The 18,154-nt window shown below is 35.6% G+C and overlaps 3 protein-coding genes and 1 long non-coding RNA gene across 4 annotated transcripts in view; 1 reads left to right on the forward strand and 3 right to left on the reverse strand.

Moving 5' to 3' along the window:
- The first annotated feature begins 9,017 nt into the window (after nt 1-9,017).
- LOC120772298 lies at nt 9,018-10,796 on the forward strand. Its single transcript, XM_040100807.1, has 9 exons — nt 9,018-9,150; nt 9,204-9,290; nt 9,354-9,463; nt 9,524-9,618; nt 9,677-9,805; nt 9,876-10,024; nt 10,082-10,226; nt 10,298-10,548; nt 10,613-10,796. The coding sequence occupies exons 1-9, from the start codon at nt 9,109-9,111 to the stop codon at nt 10,766-10,768; spliced, it is 1,164 nt and encodes a 387-aa protein (XP_039956741.1). The 5' UTR covers nt 9,018-9,108; the 3' UTR covers nt 10,769-10,796.
- Nucleotides 10,797-10,798: 2 nt separating this feature from the next.
- LOC120772299 (copper chaperone for superoxide dismutase) lies at nt 10,799-11,907 on the reverse strand. The gene is made up of 3 exons (XM_040100808.1): nt 11,798-11,907; nt 11,105-11,739; nt 10,799-11,033 (listed from the first exon to the last, which is right to left on the reverse strand). The coding sequence occupies exons 1-3, from the start codon at nt 11,810-11,812 to the stop codon at nt 10,898-10,900; spliced, it is 786 nt and encodes a 261-aa protein (XP_039956742.1). The 5' UTR covers nt 11,813-11,907; the 3' UTR covers nt 10,799-10,897.
- Nucleotides 11,908-13,044: 1,137 nt separating this feature from the next.
- LOC120772530 lies at nt 13,045-13,439 on the reverse strand. The gene is made up of 3 exons (XR_005705064.1): nt 13,325-13,439; nt 13,135-13,267; nt 13,045-13,060 (listed from the first exon to the last, which is right to left on the reverse strand). It is a non-coding gene; the product is annotated as an uncharacterized LOC120772530 (long non-coding RNA).
- Nucleotides 13,440-15,687: 2,248 nt separating this feature from the next.
- The window catches only part of LOC120772675, a 37,905-nt gene continuing 35,438 nt past the window's right edge, over nt 15,688-18,154 (reverse strand). The window contains exon 3 of the mRNA XM_040101412.1: nt 15,688-16,729. Within this exon, the coding sequence (XP_039957346.1) occupies nt 16,257-16,729 (473 nt within the window). The 3' untranslated portion in view covers nt 15,688-16,256. The remainder of the gene's footprint in view (nt 16,730-18,154) is intronic.

Below are 18,154 nucleotides of genomic sequence, written 5' to 3' on the forward strand. Positions count from 1 at the left end.
TTTCGTACAACAAAAAAAAAACAACAATGAAGAATGGTTTACTTCGGCTGCATTAGAGCTGTAGCTAGAATACCATTTACAAATAAAGAAGTTTTCATACAATAACTTAATATTGAACGGTCAGTTTGTATGCCATGATACAGTGCAATTCCTCATAACCGGACACCCACCGTCGCAATGTTTTTGTCCGGCTAAAGGATATATAAAAGCTCCATATATGGGGACGTGACAAAAACGAGTGTTAGAAGCTGCAATTCAGACATTTCCATGGAGCTAATAAATGCGTGCCAATGTCAGCCGGGACGCCGCTAACCAGCCGGCATCAGCGCAAGATATTTTCTTTACTGTGATCATTTTACGTTTGTTCTTTAAAAAAACTGCCTCAAAACTCGAAAAATTTATAATAATTAAAAACAAGTATAACCGAACATTTCATACTCTTGCAATTTGCAGGGATTAAACCCAGGGAAATACCTTCAGGTACATATATGTATAAGGCTTGTTAGTTATATGGGGTCTACGGCAAGTTTTCACCCGATTTTAGCACAAGGATGCACCGTTATTAGAAAAACAAGATCTCTCAATTTTATTAAGCTAACTCATATATTGTCTTTTTCATTGGTACTGATTTTTACGTGGCGGGTCCCAAACCCTATGTAGGGGATGTTTCGCCTTCTCACTTTAGCTCGCCTTCGAACGGGTGTTCTTAAGCTACCCAGAGGATACTTGGTCTAAGACCGGAAGTAGTGAGCTGCTTGAGCCATGTGTAAAAGAATCGTTTCTGGCCTTTCCCAAGTGAATGGCGATCAGAGAACTTTCCTCACTTGCGTGAACTTCTACACATTACTCCATTCTTGGAATATCCAATTGGCGCCACGTAGCGAAAAGAAGAAACGACTGGCGCGCTGTTGTTAACTCGGCTATAATCGCGTAAGCGGTGTCTACGCCAATTAAGAAGAAGAAGAACTCATATATTGACCGACTGGGTCCACATATTCATTTCCTAGGAGCTTGAACAGTTTTTCTTGCATTTAACAAATTCTTAGTAATAAGGTGGTACACATTAAAGGCAAAATTCGAGCAAAGTTGTTTCCTAATATATTAATTCACTAGCCGACCTGGCAGCCGTTGTCCTGCCTGAAATTGTGTGTTTTGAAATGAAAAGAAAGTTGAATTTATATTGTGTTGAAAATCATTTATTTTCGATTTTTCCAAATTTTTTTAATGTAACGAAGCTTGATAAACAATATTTTTTGGTTTCTGTTTCGGTGCGAAAATGTAAAAGGAAGATGGTTTTCCAACTCGTGAGCACGCCACGTATATCCGGCCGTGTGAAAAACATAGCATTTCCAAATTTATGCCACACACTTCTAGCAACTATGCTTGTGTCCTATTGATTCTCATCTCAAATGCAATTTTCACTGGAAACGGAATACGTTGGAACTGATAGGGAAAATTGTAGAACTCTTTGAAAACTGAAAAGGTTTGAACTGAAATGACAAATCGTTGGAGCTCAGAGAAATTCGTAGAGTCAAGCATTCTGCCCCATTCTATAAGATAGCTACGTTACAATCAGTCGGGTTGCATTACACAGTTTCGGTGCTTGAAGATTGCAAAACATAATAACGCATAGACGCAAATAATGCGGTGTCATACTAAGCCTCTCCAAAGCACTTATAAATTCCACTTGATAATTCGCGGCTTCGTCTCATTGTCAAGACGATCGATCGATTTGTTTGAGCTCAAGTCCCCCGGAATATGACTTCAAATCTTCCAGTTTAAGTCAACAACATCGGTTTTTTTGGCAGCTAAAATTGTGCGTGCACTCAAGAAATCGTAGTTACGATAATTTGGCCAATGTCCGAATACTCTTTATGAGTTCATCTTTCATGAATTGATAAACGGCAGATGGAATTGGTATTAAACCACCGAAAGTATCAACCAGAATTGACACATTTCCAATTCTTAGCGAATACGATGTAAAATGTCTTCGACAATGTAATTTTTGTTCGTATACCATAATTGAACCGGATTTGAAGGTTGATATGTCGAAATGATCTTCCCGAAAAGTGTGCGAACTTCATTTGTACCGCATCGTACATATTTTGCTGGCTTGCTTCTAAAAAAATTGTACACACCGTACCATTTACAGCACGCAATGACTCAAATGAAGTTGAAATGCGTACATTATCCAATAGGACCCGAAGGTCGTTTTTCCGGTGGATTGTGTAAATTCATCGAAATGCATTAATGGAACAGACCTGGATGTCAATCTACTGGTTGGCCTTCCTTTCTGCCTAATTTTGTTGCTGGCGGTGTTTCCACTGGCTGCACTATATTCTCTGGGTTGAAGTTCACTCTTTGGCCATTCTCCAAATTAAGTGCGAGACGCACAACAGTCGGAAAACGTTCATGAATTGCAAAAGTAAATATCTTACAAAGCTCTTTATTGCAGTTCGACCGTATCGTTCAAGACCAATAACCGCCATGTTGCATCCTTTGGTGACTTACTTGCAAACATATTTGATCGGTTTCACCAAACTACAATATCAAACATTGACACGAGATTTGAATGTGAATTAGACAACAGGAGCGAATATAGTACGATCCATATGTTGTCAACAGCGATATTCACTACTCTAAGGTCTACGTGGTCGTCTGATGAGCTACGACGATAGAGTGGATATCCATCATTTCCAGTTTGCGATTCCGAAAGAAAAGCAAGTGGATAGTGTTTCGTGCATTTATTGTTAGACATACAAACCGAAGTGGGATTGTGGTGTCCGCAAGGTCCATGAACCATATTGGTTTTCATCACTTCGTTTAATACTGGATCTTTCTCTGCATCATGAATTTCCGCAGAAATGATTTCATCAATTTGATCTGGTGGAACCACTATCCATCATCCAAAGACGTATCGTAACTGTTGTTTGAAAAGTCGTGACGATCGCTTGCTGATTGACCCCGATCCATAATTCCACAGGTATGTCATCGCATCCTGGGAGTACTCGTTCATGTGCCTTGGCGTTTATGGCAAAAAGAACACCGACCGATATTAGCGGGACCTCTTCGTGGCTTCGTAACAAATTTCAATCTGTAATTGATCACTTCGTTTGAAACACACATAAAGTTTTCGCTGAATAATTTTCAAAATTTCTTTTTTTTTAAATAGCCGGAATAAAAGAGCAAGCGACCGAAATTGAACGGTTCAAATAATTTACAAATCAAAATATTGAAAAACAAAAGAAAAAAGAATTGTATGAAAAAAGTCAATTTTTGAAAATTTCCAATTTTTCGACTTTTTCTTATGAAAAGTTTTTTCTTTATTTCTGAACCTTTCCAGATCCACAGCAAACAACTTCTGAAAATTTCATACATACATATGTATGTATGTATATACAAAATAAAACGTTTATATGGGAAAAAGAAAAGGACTGTTTTTAGGCGTTTTCCGGCAACTCTCGTAATTTTTTTTTTACATAAGAACCTTCTCCTAATAATAACAAAAAAAGAATTAGTGAAATCGGTCCAGCCATTCACGCGTGATGCCGTGACAATGGAAAACGGGTTTCATTTTTATATACATATGTACATATATGTATGTATATGTATACATAGACATAGATTCTAGATTTGTATACTGGAAAGTTTCAAATGGAATTTAAAATTGATCGATTTCGCTCATTTTCACGATGTAACATAAAAATATCAGAGAAATATCTCTGCCCAAAATTGGTTAAAATCGGTGGAGCAGGTGTCGAGTAATGTGATTTCACCTAAAAGTAGGCGGTCCCGCCCCCATCGTCTAATTTTCACACCGGCTACCATAAAGCCCTCTCATACAAACCCATGTCTAGCGCACTTACTCACTTGTAAACCATACTCACGTCCTAGCTATGCTACTGCCTCATTAAAACAACAACACAGAAATAGACTTTAAAGATCATTGACCGTGATTTAACATTGGCCCAGTACAAGAAGCGTTTGCTTAACATCACTGGTCTGTTTGAAATACCATTCCATGTTGAATTGTCAACCAGAACCTCTGTCGTCGGCGTTCACCTTTTCAAACCGACACAAACAGTTCACCCACCCGTTTATTTTCTTCTTCATATATGATATGCGTAATTAAATGAGATTTCCTTAAATATTGAAATAAATTGCACACATACCTTCATACTTCAGTTGCCGCAATAAAATTAAATTTCGAATTGATAAGGAGAGTATCTGCAAACAAAAACAAAGTATGAATTGTTAAAGAATTGAAAGAATGCTATCGGTGAGTACATCTGCATGTTGTACATATGTACATATGTTAAATATTTATGATTATTTTTGTTTATTGTTATATATTTAAAATTATATTTAAAATTCTTTAATTTGAGCCAGTAGATGTTTAAATTGTAAAGCCCATAGTATGATAATTGGTGTTGGAATTTTCTCGATATGGTATGGAGATGGATATGACTTAAACGTTCTTTAAATTTTTTTTTCATGTTATGATCATGCAACCAAATTTCTCGAATCTTCGCAATGCATTCTGCTGTTAATGCCTATTGTGTTCTTCTCTAATGGAGTGCGTCAGTGCTGCAGCTAAACCAACATAGCCAACTTACAGTGGGACGGATGTGAAAAACATAAACTTATTATTTATGTTACTGAATTTTATTTTGACGTTTCTTGTTCAATTACTTGACACATCTATATTAAGAGATCTAATTTCAAATACATACATTGGAAATCTAAAAAACAAAACACCTAAACTAATTGAGATAGATAAATAGTTACATATACATACAGCTGTTGACAGCTAATTAGAAACGCTCCCTTTTTTGTAGGTGGCTGGTGGGTATAATGATAAACACTTTTAACATACCGTTATTTATATTGCTAAAAGTCTTGCATTGTTCATGTTACTCTATTTCCTACCAAATTCACTCTGTTTTGTAGTTGTCAAGATAAAGTTATTTTTTCCCCAAATAGTAAATGCGTTACTTTATAGAAGGTGAATTAAGTGCGACAGCTAATTAGAAACAGATTTTTATTAATAATATTATTGATTTCTGGTAAGGGTGTGTTTCAAAGTTGTAGTTTAAAATATATTAAAATGTATTCTTCAAGTTTTTTAATGAGTACAAGCTGCAGCTGTACACCCGCCCTTACGTAGTTAGATTTTTGACCTTCGTTAGTCCGGAAAGACGTACAAACAAATTTCGAATCAGGTCAAATGCTGATAAAGCATATACATAATTTTAAAACTATTTCCAACGCTGCACGCAAAGAAAAAACCCGAAAAACTTCAACAGAAATATACCGCAGAATTGCTACCATCTTCCGAGGAGACCCAAAAATCGAGTTCCATTGACATTCGACATAAAATTCAAGACGACGACGAGACGTCCAAACATCCAAGAAAACAATTGCCCGTTTAGTCGAATTTGGATTTCAGGGCAGGGCAGCACGCAGGAAACAACTTCTGACTAAAATTCATAGCAAACAACGCGTATAAATATATAGTCTAATGTATAAATAATCATGATGACAAGACGAGTTAAAATCCGGTTGACTGTCTGTCCGGCGGCCTTTGGTAAATTTAAAATACATTGATGAAACTATGTACCATAATTCTTTAGTAAAAAGGTAAGGATGAGTTCGCAGAAGGGCGCAACCGGACCACTGCCGCGCTCAAAAAACGCCATTATTCGAAAACGTAAAAAGTGCCACATGCAAGCCGTAAATTAAGATAAAGGACTCAAATTTGGCACAACGAATCACACCAAAGAGATATATTTGTGTTTTGAAATCTTTAAAAAGTGGATTTGGTATCGCGCCCTAATAAGTTATGTTATTGGTTAGAAATAGTATCAGGCATTAGAAGTGCTAGATATATAAACTTTTTTAAAGTTAAAAAAAAAGTTTTTTTTATGCAAAACTATTTCATAACATCTTTGATACAAATTATCATCAATTGCTTATAAGAAAATATAAAATAATTAATATATTAAGCTATTAAAAAAAATAGCACCATCATATTTCAGAAATTATGGCAACCAAACAATTTGAACCAACTTCGTCACCAAACATACATACATACATATGTACATATGAGTTGTTGTAACCCTGTATTTTATGAACGATGAAAAGTAGCGTTACTTTCAAACCAATAACTTGAGATCATTGAATGAAATGGCATGGAACTTGCACAATATTCCTGTTAAGCTTAGTACTTTACAAAATAAACAGCAATTGACTGTTTGTAGCACGATCTCTCTGTCTAGACAATAACTTTTCAATCCATGTAGCACCAGATACAAATATTTTCGGCAGCATAAGTTTATAGCTAAAGAACAACTGATCGAAAATAGCTAATTTAAATAATGAAAATGATTAAGCTTGAAGTAAATAATACAAACTAAGTAATGCCAGAAGTAATTATTTGGAATTAAAGCAATTATAATGTGATACAATCAAATGTTCATTAAAAAAAATGAATGAACGTATTTAGGCTATTTTGTTCTTTGCGAGATGAACTGAGTTTTGGATATTTCAAAATAAACTGTTTAAAAAATTGTTAAGAGAAATCTTGAGCTTTTTTTAGGTTTTCTGAACATTTATATAATCAATTTTTTGATAAATCTTACTCAGAAAGTTCTTTTTTCATCCTTATGTTTTATTCTTCTTTTAAACACTTTCATTTTAATATTTTTCGTTGTGATCTTTGTGTAAGACACCTGCAATAATTAAAAATATGTAATTTTTGGGTGAATTTAAAGGGTTTCTCTCATCTTGCATCATTTGACTAACGGTACCTTTGCTTAGTAGTAGCAACACAGATTGAAGCTTTACAGTTATTTTTATTTATGCTGTTGTTTATCGCAGTCTTGTCTCTATCGTTCTCTAGAATATGTAGAGTATACTATCAAAACTTTATTTCTTTCACTTAAATTTATATAATTGTATGTTCATACATACATACATACATACATATTACTCACCCGAATTATGAACAGTATGAATACTATTATTACTAAAGATATGGTGCAAATATTAAGATCTTCCATGCTCATCCAAACTGTATACTAAATGGTGCAGTCTTCGTAGTTTTTAAGTAAACAGAATCAAATACTGATTTGTACTTTTTTATTGTGTGTTATTATTATTACTGTTATCTGTTGTTTACTGTGAAGTAATTGAGAATAAATAGAATACCATATTTATTGTAAAATCATTTAGTATTTACTTCTTGAAATCCACATATATGTATATACATATGTAGATATGTATGTACAAACATTAGTATGTATATGTAAGAACATACAAACAAACAATGTCAATACAGCAACACGCAGAAGTACATAACAGATTATAAATAAATTATTTTCACAATCTATCAATGTGAAATGCTTTTTATCACTTTCGAAGTGTGAAGATTTGCTTACTTCTTTCGCACAAATACGAGTATCACTCAAATTATCTACATTTCTTACAAACAATCGTACATACATATGTATACTAAATGTTGGTTGATTGTTTTTGCCACTATCTGCCACTTGCATTTGCGATTGTTTATGTGTAGATCACAGACATGTGTAAAATTATATTATAATTTTATCTTTTATTTTCAAAATTCACAAATGCGTTGTTATTAAAATAATTAACATTATTTGAAATTTTAACAGGAAAAATTACGAGAATTCAAATGAACGTATAAAAAAGACCGATATTATTTCGTTATAATGCGGCATTTCCATAAAATACCATTACTTCACTGCGGTTGCAACAGCAATGAGCTTGTATATTAATGATTCAAGCTGATTTAAAAGAAAAGTTAAATCTAGTGTGATTTGTACTCGTACATTAGGGTGTGCGACTGGTTTACGTATCATGCATTTTTTTTTGCTTGGCACCTGGGAGCAGATTTTTGTCGTGATCACCGATAATACACTGGCAGCCAACGCCTAAAAGAAAAATAATGAAAAATCTTTAGTTAATTCATATTGAAATACATACATATATGTATGTAGATTAAGATTGAAACTTGTATACACACTTGTCACTTGCCCAATTTAAGACGGTTACTTTCTTTTCCAGCAAATATATAAATCTGGTGCTATTAACAAACTTTACTAAGAGCCGGAAATTGTATTCCCTAATACATATACATACATACAAATGGCAAAAATAATCATCGTTGTGCGTAGAAATGACGTAAGTATGTACTATTCCAGCAATCGGGCTTATCGGCAGCTGAGTTATCTACATTTCAACACAAACGCGTTTGTTCAATATCGACGCACAAATCTGCAAAACTAGATCACTTGCTCATTGCTATATAGTACATAAATGCATTATTTATATACATATGTATGTATATATTGATAGGTAAATATGTAAATATTTCAAATTATCTTCAATATTACAGCGCCATCTTGAAAGTTGTATGTAGTAGATACAAAAATATTACGCTATGGATGTACAAAAAAGCTTACTATAGTTTCTCATTTCAATGGACACAAATTTGTTAATCTAACGGTTATTTGCAAAAGTATAAAAGCACGCCTACGGTTTCCCTAAGTTTTACTTCGAGCAAAATGTCGATATTCTCGATATTGATAAGTCAGCTGTTGAGGAGATTGCAGTTACTCTGTAATAAAACAATAGAAAAATCGTTGAGATTTAAGGTTACTACAATTATCAGTGTTAACTCGCATTTTTAATTAAAGAAGAGTAATTGGGAATGATAACGCTGTGCTCAAAATCGATTGTGTAGCTATTATCGTTATACTCGATTACTTGAATTATCCATACTCACAGCGGTCTATGCAACCAGAATAGATACTTACATACATATATATTTGTTCAATAACTGTCAGTACGGCAACATATCCAAAAGTTGTGGTTACAACAACACAACATCATAATTTATATATGTGTGTTTACCGAAAAATTATTTGCTGCACCCGAACAGACCTACACAGTAACAGCTGTTATTCTTTGGCGCCACTTTGAATCAAATGGGCGATTTGTTGTTAAGTAGTCGCTTTCAATTCATACTTCGGAAGTTGAAACAATTTACTTGTTTTTGTAATGTAATAGCAAAAGGGTGAAATGGCTTATGAAGTAAATGAGAGTTTACGGATTGTATTTCAGGTATAAATTTGAAGTGTACAATATGAGACATTTTATTTATACATAATTTATAGGCTATAAAAGAAAGATGCAGTAGACCAGTTCTCTTGGACAAGTTTGAGCTGAAAATGTTGTTTCAAAGCTTAAGCCCGTTGGAGCAGGTATACATTTGTTTACCTTCTTACAACTACAAAAATTTAAAAAAAAAAAAACGTCTGTTCTAGTTGCTAGCTGCACGGTATTTCTGCAAATTGCCATGGAATATAGGAAGTTTGCGAGTTTTGGCTGTTCTGCAATCGGCGAATGTGCTTACTGCAAGTAATTATATATTAAGGTTCGTAAGAGTAATCGAAATTCATTGTAGATTCGTTAAATATAATATTTGCATTTGCAGCCTGGAGAACGATGAGGAAATGCAGTTGATTCTGAATGATTTTCTCGAAGCAGAATTTGAATTATTAAAAGAATTGTATACCGTGGCGCATTATGGTAACATTTTATGATATTATTTATAGTGACAGTTATTAATTTACTTTATGAATATTAGATAGCAACAATGCAATAAGACTAAATGACGCGCTTGATGAGTGTCTTTCCAGGCTGTATACAGATTTAATAGAGAACCCGCAACTAAATGATTTAACTTACATAAACGGCATTACGAAAAATATGCCAAGTAAGTTTTCTCACTTTCCGTTTGCAATGATTCGTTTTAAGGGGTAAATCCTTGATATTCTTAAATTTAGCTGATTTTACAGTAAGTTTGATGCAGAGGCACATTGGTACTGTCTTGGATTTACATAAGAGCAATGCCAAAACAGCTTTTGGCAATTTTTCAAACTGGATCAATGAGGGCGTAGATGAAATTCAATTCACTAAGGGATTGTATGAAAAAGTATGTATCTTCGAAGTCTACTCAATTTGTGATTTACAAATGGCTTTGCAATTTCAGTTACTTCGGCATTCTGAGCAGGAAGCGATTTCTTACCTTTTTAAGTTGTCTTCTCTGGAGCACTTCAGTCAATGGAAATTTTATTTGATTCTTTTACAAACAATTTCAAGTAAATGCAGTGAGGAAAATTCGGCATTTATACGAAGTTAGTTCATTTTTTCATTTAAGTAGGATTTTACATATGAGGAAAGTTTAATTTTTGTATATATTTCATAGAATACTTAAGAACAAGACTAAGTCAAATAGTGGTACTTCCTAAACTCGAGTGTATGCTTCATTTGCTGCTTACGGTACGAGCCGCAACCGCAATAACGATGGATATTGACAAAAATATAACGGCATATGCTGATTGGTACAAACGAAATATTTCTGATATGAAATTCGTTTTACAAGTAGAGGAATTCAAAACTGTGATTGATCTTTTGGAACAATGCATACCTTATGAATCATTAGAGGATTATTTAGAGGTAATTTATTTTTAATTACATTATTTTTGATTTTGTAGTTTTGTATGTTACAATTAACTTTTAGATTCACGCTACTTTCTCCATATCTCCACCTATACATTGTGGCAAAATAGTACAAAGTTACAAAAGTAAATGCAAAGCGCAGTTGGCCAAAATAAAGTTAAAAGCCAAACAGAGCAATGAACCCGAAGAGAGCAAAGCTATAGATGATTGTATTTAAATAAACTTATTTTTTAAATGCAAGTACATATTTATTATAATCATTCATATCACCTGTTTTATTACACCCTAAGCGTACCTCTTATTATATAGACATAACTATATGCTTAACACTACCGAAATCCTTCCTTTATAATTTTTGTGTGCGATTTCCACCAGCTATAGGTTTATTTCTTTCATCCCATAGCGTCACGCCATCACAAGCACAAATCTTTTTGAAATTTTCCATAATTCCTGCTGAACGCGCAATTATACCGCAAGCAATGCTAGAAAATATTCAAATTTTTTTTATTTACCTCAGAAACCTATGGAAATACCGTAATATCGTAATTCTTACCGTTCACCAGCGTTGCCATCGATGCGGCTCTGTTCATTGCCACCTCTCCCCATATCGTCAGCATTCGCTGTTATCGCCACTGAGCGCCCAATGATATCCCACACAGCTAATACAGGGTCGACAAAACGAAAGGTAGCACGACCACTTTCATCAGCGCGTATATTGCCCAAATCACCCGCATGCCGTGAATCAGGTGCATTGTCCGGACTGCCGTGTGGTGAGCCGCGTGGATTGTAATGTTCTCCGATGGAAGCACAACCACTTGATACGTCCCCTGACTCGTGAACATGCAAACCATGTAATCCAGGCGTCAAACCATCTACAACACCATCCACCACCACGCCTGGATTATCTTTTGTTAACGCACAAAAACGCAAAATTCCTTGTATCGGTGTACGGTCAACGTCACTGCCGGTAGTATTTATAATCGCAACCGCCGACTGTCCACCAAATCCAACTAGTACAGCCTTTCGTCCAGTGCTCTCGATTTTATCCTTAATAACATACCACGGTTCTTTTGTTTCGATTGTGACTCGTCCTTCAGACGAATCAATGTCAACTTTACTAGTACCATGAAGGGCATTGCGCACTCTTTCAGCACAATGCTCACCTCCTATTTGTACGGCAAATTCAACCTGTCATAAGAAATATGTATTAATTTAATGAAGTATGATAGCGAGATATGAGTCTTACTTTGATATCTCCCATTTTTTCAGCTTCTACAGAATGATAACATATTACCTTAGTAGGTGCTCGAATTTTCTATTTGGAATTGAAATGCCGAAATAAATGATATGCCAATATATTCAACAGCTGTTGATTCTTTTGACGTTTCTTACCGTATCTGTAGCATTGCCAATGTAGTTTAAGTTGGACAATAATTATTCTTTAGAAGAAAATAAAAACACAACTGCACAGTTAATAATTTGTGATGTCGAAACATTAGGGGGATTCTCTTGTAAGAGTTGCGAATTTTTAAATAAAAAATTAGATTTGAACATTTTAATCCCAACATTGGAATTAAAAAATGAGAATTTAATATTTTGGCACGATTCCGATTACTTTTATTTTTTAAAATATTCACGATTAAAAGTTCAAAAATTTGCACTAATAACACATGGTATTTCTCCAAGAATGATAGAAACAAGATTGCGCAATGAGGTGTTCAAATTTTGTTCGTTCTGCGCATCTACGTCACGGTTGACCAACGTACAATCAGCTGATTTTCTGTTACTTGTTTTTCTTTGCAATAAGAATCAATTTTGTATTGCAGGCATACAAAATCATGAATATCATCAAATTTAACATCAATATAAGTGAATATTAATAAAAGATATCAATATAAGTGAATATTTAATAGTGAACATTTACCTACATATTCATTTAATTGTGTTTTCATTGTATTATTTAAGTTTGTCTCTTTGCTGTGTTTGTTTCAACCATATACTATGTACATTTATGCAAATAAAAAGATTGAATATTTTGTGACCGAGTATCAATTTATTGTCTTATTTAATTTTCTTTCTTTGCTATACATGTCTTCGATAAAGTTTTTATTTAAGGAACGAATCCTAAAATACATTCTTGCTCTGAAAAACAATTATTTTTTTACTTTCGGGCTACAATTTACAAAATTACTTGTTTCTGGTGGTAATTTGTACATATATGCAAATCAGTACCATTTACATCGTCAAATACTGCTTGCAAGGCTCTCATATGCTCCATCAACATATCTGTTGGTTTTGAGAGTCCTCCTTCAGAAAGGTGATCCACCCAGGTATAAGACGAACAATTTTCTGAATTGGCACAAATTTCGGGGTTGTCTTTACTAAGTTGTGGGTAAGATGTACCCTGCCAAATTTTCAAGCCCGTCGTTGTTGAGAATCTTCAAGTCATCATTTTTTTCAATTGGGTCAGTGGAATTTAGATCAACTGACACACGTTGAAAAATATTGCCTGCAAAAATATAATAAACATACATACATGCTTATAAATAAAGGGAATAAATTGTTAGTTAAGATTATTATTACAATTAGGATAAGAAACAGTGGTTTAAACGAGACTCCATCCTTTTCTGCCGTTCATTAGCCTCTGCAGGAGTTAATCTGGTTAACGTGAGAAAAGCGCTAGGTAGCAACTTTGTTAGACTCCGCGAACTTAAACCTGTAAGAGTGTTTGGTTATAAAAGTAAAATTATTGTAATCAAAATCCTATAATTACCCATTTCAAACTGCAAATTTCTTTCACATTCAAAGGCGCGCGCGAATAATAAGTCAACCGTGACGTCACCAAGAACAGCTGACTGAAAGCAAACATGCGCATTGCGCAATCTTATTTCTATCATTCTTGGTATTTCTCTATGTTTCACTAAATTTTTTGACGTTTTTCACTCTGTATATTTAAATATACACTCTAAACATTGATATTTCACTTTTATTTTGCTATATTTTACCTAAATGTATTAATTTAAAAATCACTTAGCACACTCATCGTTGAAAAGGTTAGATTGTTTACAATTATGAGGAAAACGAGCCTTGCCACATCTTAAACAGTAAATATATAGGATCTTTAACAATTTTTCTCTGTTTGTTTTATCGCGTGATTCTTTTTTCTATATTAACTATAAAAAAAAACTTTCTACATATGTATGTGTAATATATGATTTATGTGACTGAAGTACTTTCGCGTAGTACTCCTTTCTGCGTTGGCGGCCTTCAGCCGCGCTCTAAAAAAATAACTCTGGCCGAGCGAATACCCGGGGTGACTGAAGTACTTTTGCGTAGTACTCCTTTCTGCGTTAAAAATAAAAAAAAATGTATTGACTTTTTGTTATAAAGTGGTGAAAGTGGTTATATTCTTTGGTTATTATGCACTCATATTCAAACAAAATTTAAGTTTTCGTTATAAAATTGATAAATTTTGATTATTATTCCTGTCAGCGATTTCCATTTAGTTTTTATAATACATTGGTTTGTATATTAGGTGACGATATATATATATATGTATATATTATATAATAAGATGCTCCTGCTGCAGAAAGGCAGCGTGCACGATTCATATTGCCCGCTAAGGATCACGCTCAGTTAGTATTATATAACTTTACTGGACTTGCGGAACAGTACGCCTACGTACTACATCCTTAACCCCGGCTGCTTTAGCTTTTATTTGGACCTGCGGCACCGCCGTTGGGCATTACTTCGCAGGACCAAGCTGGGAAAGAATGCATCTTCTCAAACTCCCTGCGGAATTATTTAGCTGGTTTTAAGTTTTTCTCTCTTATCCTGATCTCCCGCTCTTTCATTTTCATCCATACTAGCTTTGATTGCAGCATATGACTTATAACGTCGTCGGGCGTTATCCTTTGGTTTATTCGTTTGATGGTAGTTGTCTCCGTTACCTATCTCGAGAAAGAGAAAGAGATATGCTCGGCGTTTTCATCGACACGGCTGCAGAACATTTAGTGTCATCATCGTGGCCGAATCTGTGGAGGTACTTCCTGAAAAAGCCTTGGCCTGTCAAGAATTGCGTCAGATAAAAGTGTCTCCCCGTAATGTCTCTCAATCCAGGCTGTTATGTCTATTTTCCTTTCTCAGCCGCATCTCATTGTGTTTGACACTCTTCGAGTCTCGACAGACTCGATAGACTTGATTTTTGATAGACTTGACTTTGAGCTAGATATGATACTAGCCGGTTCTTGTGACACCGTTATAAACGTATAGGCCACTCTAATGGCGCATAACCAGACACTGCCTTTGCCTTATTAGCATTTATTTTTTGCCCAGTGCTGTCCCCATCATCTCCTCTATGGTATGAGGACCAAGCGCAATAAAAGGTTCTGGTCCTACTAGTTGGTGGATGCTGTAGAATGGGCTCGTCAGCCAGTTCATTCCCAGCTAAAGCTTTGTGACCCGGTACTCAGGCACACCAGTAGCGATTTAACCTCCTAGGCAGAGATCGCTTTAAGTTCCGCTTGACTGTCGCTGAGAAAAACGATACGTTCGTTGCGATATTTATAGGGTTTATCTCTACGCACCGACTTATGGCAAATCCCACTAAATTTGGTGCGTGGTCCTGCGATTCCTGCACAAATTTCCTCCGACGTCTCCGAGCCGTCAGTGTACCACTTGATTGTACTGCAAAACATCCAAAGGGCGCGGGAGTCGCATAACACCCTAAATTAGGAGGTGACAACTCTTGGTTGCCGCATGCATGCGGCTTCTGACAACCCGCTTGATCAGTGTTATGCAGGACCACTCACACCGGTTGAGAGGTGCGGAGTATGCCTTGTGACTTACGCCCCAGCACCACGACAAGGTGCCTGACATTCACACCCAGGATAATTCAAAGCCCTCTTGAATTATAGAAACCGGTGGCAAAATTGGACGATGAAATCACATATCTCCGGACCTATTCGACAAATTTCAACCAAATTCGGTATATAGCAATATCCTGATGATCCGATGTTACATTGTGAAAATGGGTGCAGCCGGACTATTCCAATTGATTATTTCACTTTTCATTTTCGATTTCACGGCCGTACCTAGGAGCTTCAAAATCAAAAAACAAAAAACACACACAACAACTTTCAGTTTTTTTATAAAGGTATATATTTTTAAAGCTTTCGATTTACAACAACTTATGCTACAATTTTATATTATCTATCATTATGAATACTCGTTCATTTACAATAAAAGATCACCTGTGCTCGATTTAAATGTGGAAGAGTACCCGTATTTGTACTCTCTATAAATAACCGGCTCTCTATAAATTACGGCGCCTGTTGTAAAGCTATTTTAATTACTCACACTTTTTTAATAAGTTTTCTTATAAAATAAAGGGTAAATTTACACAAAATGGAAACTATATAAATAGGTACAGGACATTCCTGTGGATGCACTGGTAAAAACATAACAGTCTCTAAAATGTCGGAATGTGTCTATATACATATGAAAGGACATTTAAATGCGTACTCTTAATGAAATCACTAGCACATGGCAATATTGACTATCAAGCCAAGCCTACAAATATTTATATATGTTTATGTAATGCTTAGCAGGTTGGATTTGTAAGTTCAGAAGGCACTATATTGCTCGTACACCACGCCATCCTTATGCAGACAGATACTACTGACTGTTGAATGCAAGTGGGTGGATCACACGCTCGTATTTGACACCGAATTGGCAATGGTGACGACAGTTGCTGTAGTCGCTGTACTTGTGGCGGCGGCGGCGGCAGCACGGGACGTTGACGCTGCTACTGCTTCCGCAGCTGGTGCTGTTACGTTTCCTGTTGGTCTCGCAGTTGCACCCATTTCCAAGTTTAGTGGAGCTGCCCGAGTCCCGTTCCGATCGACTTCTGAGTATGGCGGCACTGTCGTATCCGTTGTGGCAACGGAGGTTGTCGAGGTTGTAGGCGGTGGCGATAAAGTGCCGGCCGCCGTCTGAGCGGCACTCATAGCCATCACCTCTTCGTAGGTGGGTAAATCCTTTTCATCCTTCTCCAGTTGTGCGCGAATGCGGGCTGCATCTTCGGCGCTCGGTTCAACATAGAAGAAATCTGAAAAACGATGCGGTAACGGGTTGTTGGCGCTCTCATTTGCGATTGTGAAAATGTTGCCTTGGCGATCTGGAAAGAGAGGAAGGTGAATGTAAAAATTATTCAAAGATTTAGGATGTTTTTATTAATAAAACACTAAGAAAAGGAAAAAAAAACCAGTGACACAGGTGGTTACTAAGTGGTCCCCCGGTATTTTTCGTAGTTTATTTGATTACTTTTTCAGCAGCTGTAGAGCAAAAGATGGCTTGTCGCGATTTGTGAACTCATCTCTTATGGTCAAGTGTGCGTAACTGTCTACTAATACAATTGAAATCTACAATTATAGAAAAGCATTTTTGGAATAACGGACACATATTCGTAAGCGTATCAACTAACAACTGATTCTAGTTGATTACACTGTTATCTGATATATTGCTATTGATATTGCTGCTTGCCTGAACGAAAATAAAGCTAAAATGGTGAAATAAGAGCTAAGGTTAATATTTAATTTTTGAGAGCTGCTGCTAATTTCCACTTGAAATATTTTGCTAACTAAAAAACTAATGTTTCCGCAAATTTTTCCTTACACTTCGGATGTACTTCAACTACAAGTACAAGTAAGGTTCTGTCATATCGAGACAGAATAATCTAACTGGGACATTTCAACGAAAGTCTGGCACTGGAAAAAAGAAGAAGACCAATCACCACCAGGATCGTATTATGAAGCGCCTAGGCATGTCAAATCGGACACTCGGATGGAGTTGAAATGAGCTCTCGGAATATGAGAAAAGGTTTTAAAGGGGCTGCATTGAATAGATGCCGGCTAACAAAAAATCGTTTTGATCTTTAAAATCCATCAAAAAAGGCTACAATGGTACACGAATATTTTACCTTAAGCATTTGAAGAAATGTTATATTTTCTAATGATCCAAAATAAACCTTTTCGGTTCGGATGGTATGCCCTACGTACCGACGCACGTTCACAGTGGATTCAAAAATTAGAACTTAAGACGGACCGTCAAACAAGACGGATCCGGAATGATCTGTAAACGCGGGCACGTAACAACTAATTTTATACAAAAAATTTATACCATCTATTGAACAGTATTTTGACATAATTGACCAGTCAATAGCTTCGTTTTGAATCCAATAGAGGACGTTAAGCTCACTTTCAAAGTTAAAGTAACTAAGAACAATGAAGAAAGAGCTAAGTTCGGGTGCAACCGCACATTTTATACTCTTGCAACTTACAAGAGTCAAAGCCAGGGAAATACTTTATGGGTTAAACGTCAACCTGAGAATCGAAATCCAAGCAATTATATATATATATACTATACATAACTCCTATACTGACAGACACATAAGGTTATGGTTATACTGTTATGCGTAAAACACGCCAGCTCCTTTTCATTGAGATAACTCACATATTGGCCGATATATTCGGTACAAAGTTACCCGGAAGTTCGATTATCTTTACATTAGGTATATGGGGGCTAAGGAAAGTATTGGTCCGCT

This window comes from Bactrocera tryoni, chromosome 3 (genome assembly GCF_016617805.1).
Source record: "Bactrocera tryoni isolate S06 chromosome 3, CSIRO_BtryS06_freeze2, whole genome shotgun sequence".
Classification (NCBI taxonomy): domain Eukaryota; kingdom Metazoa; phylum Arthropoda; class Insecta; order Diptera; family Tephritidae; genus Bactrocera; species Bactrocera tryoni.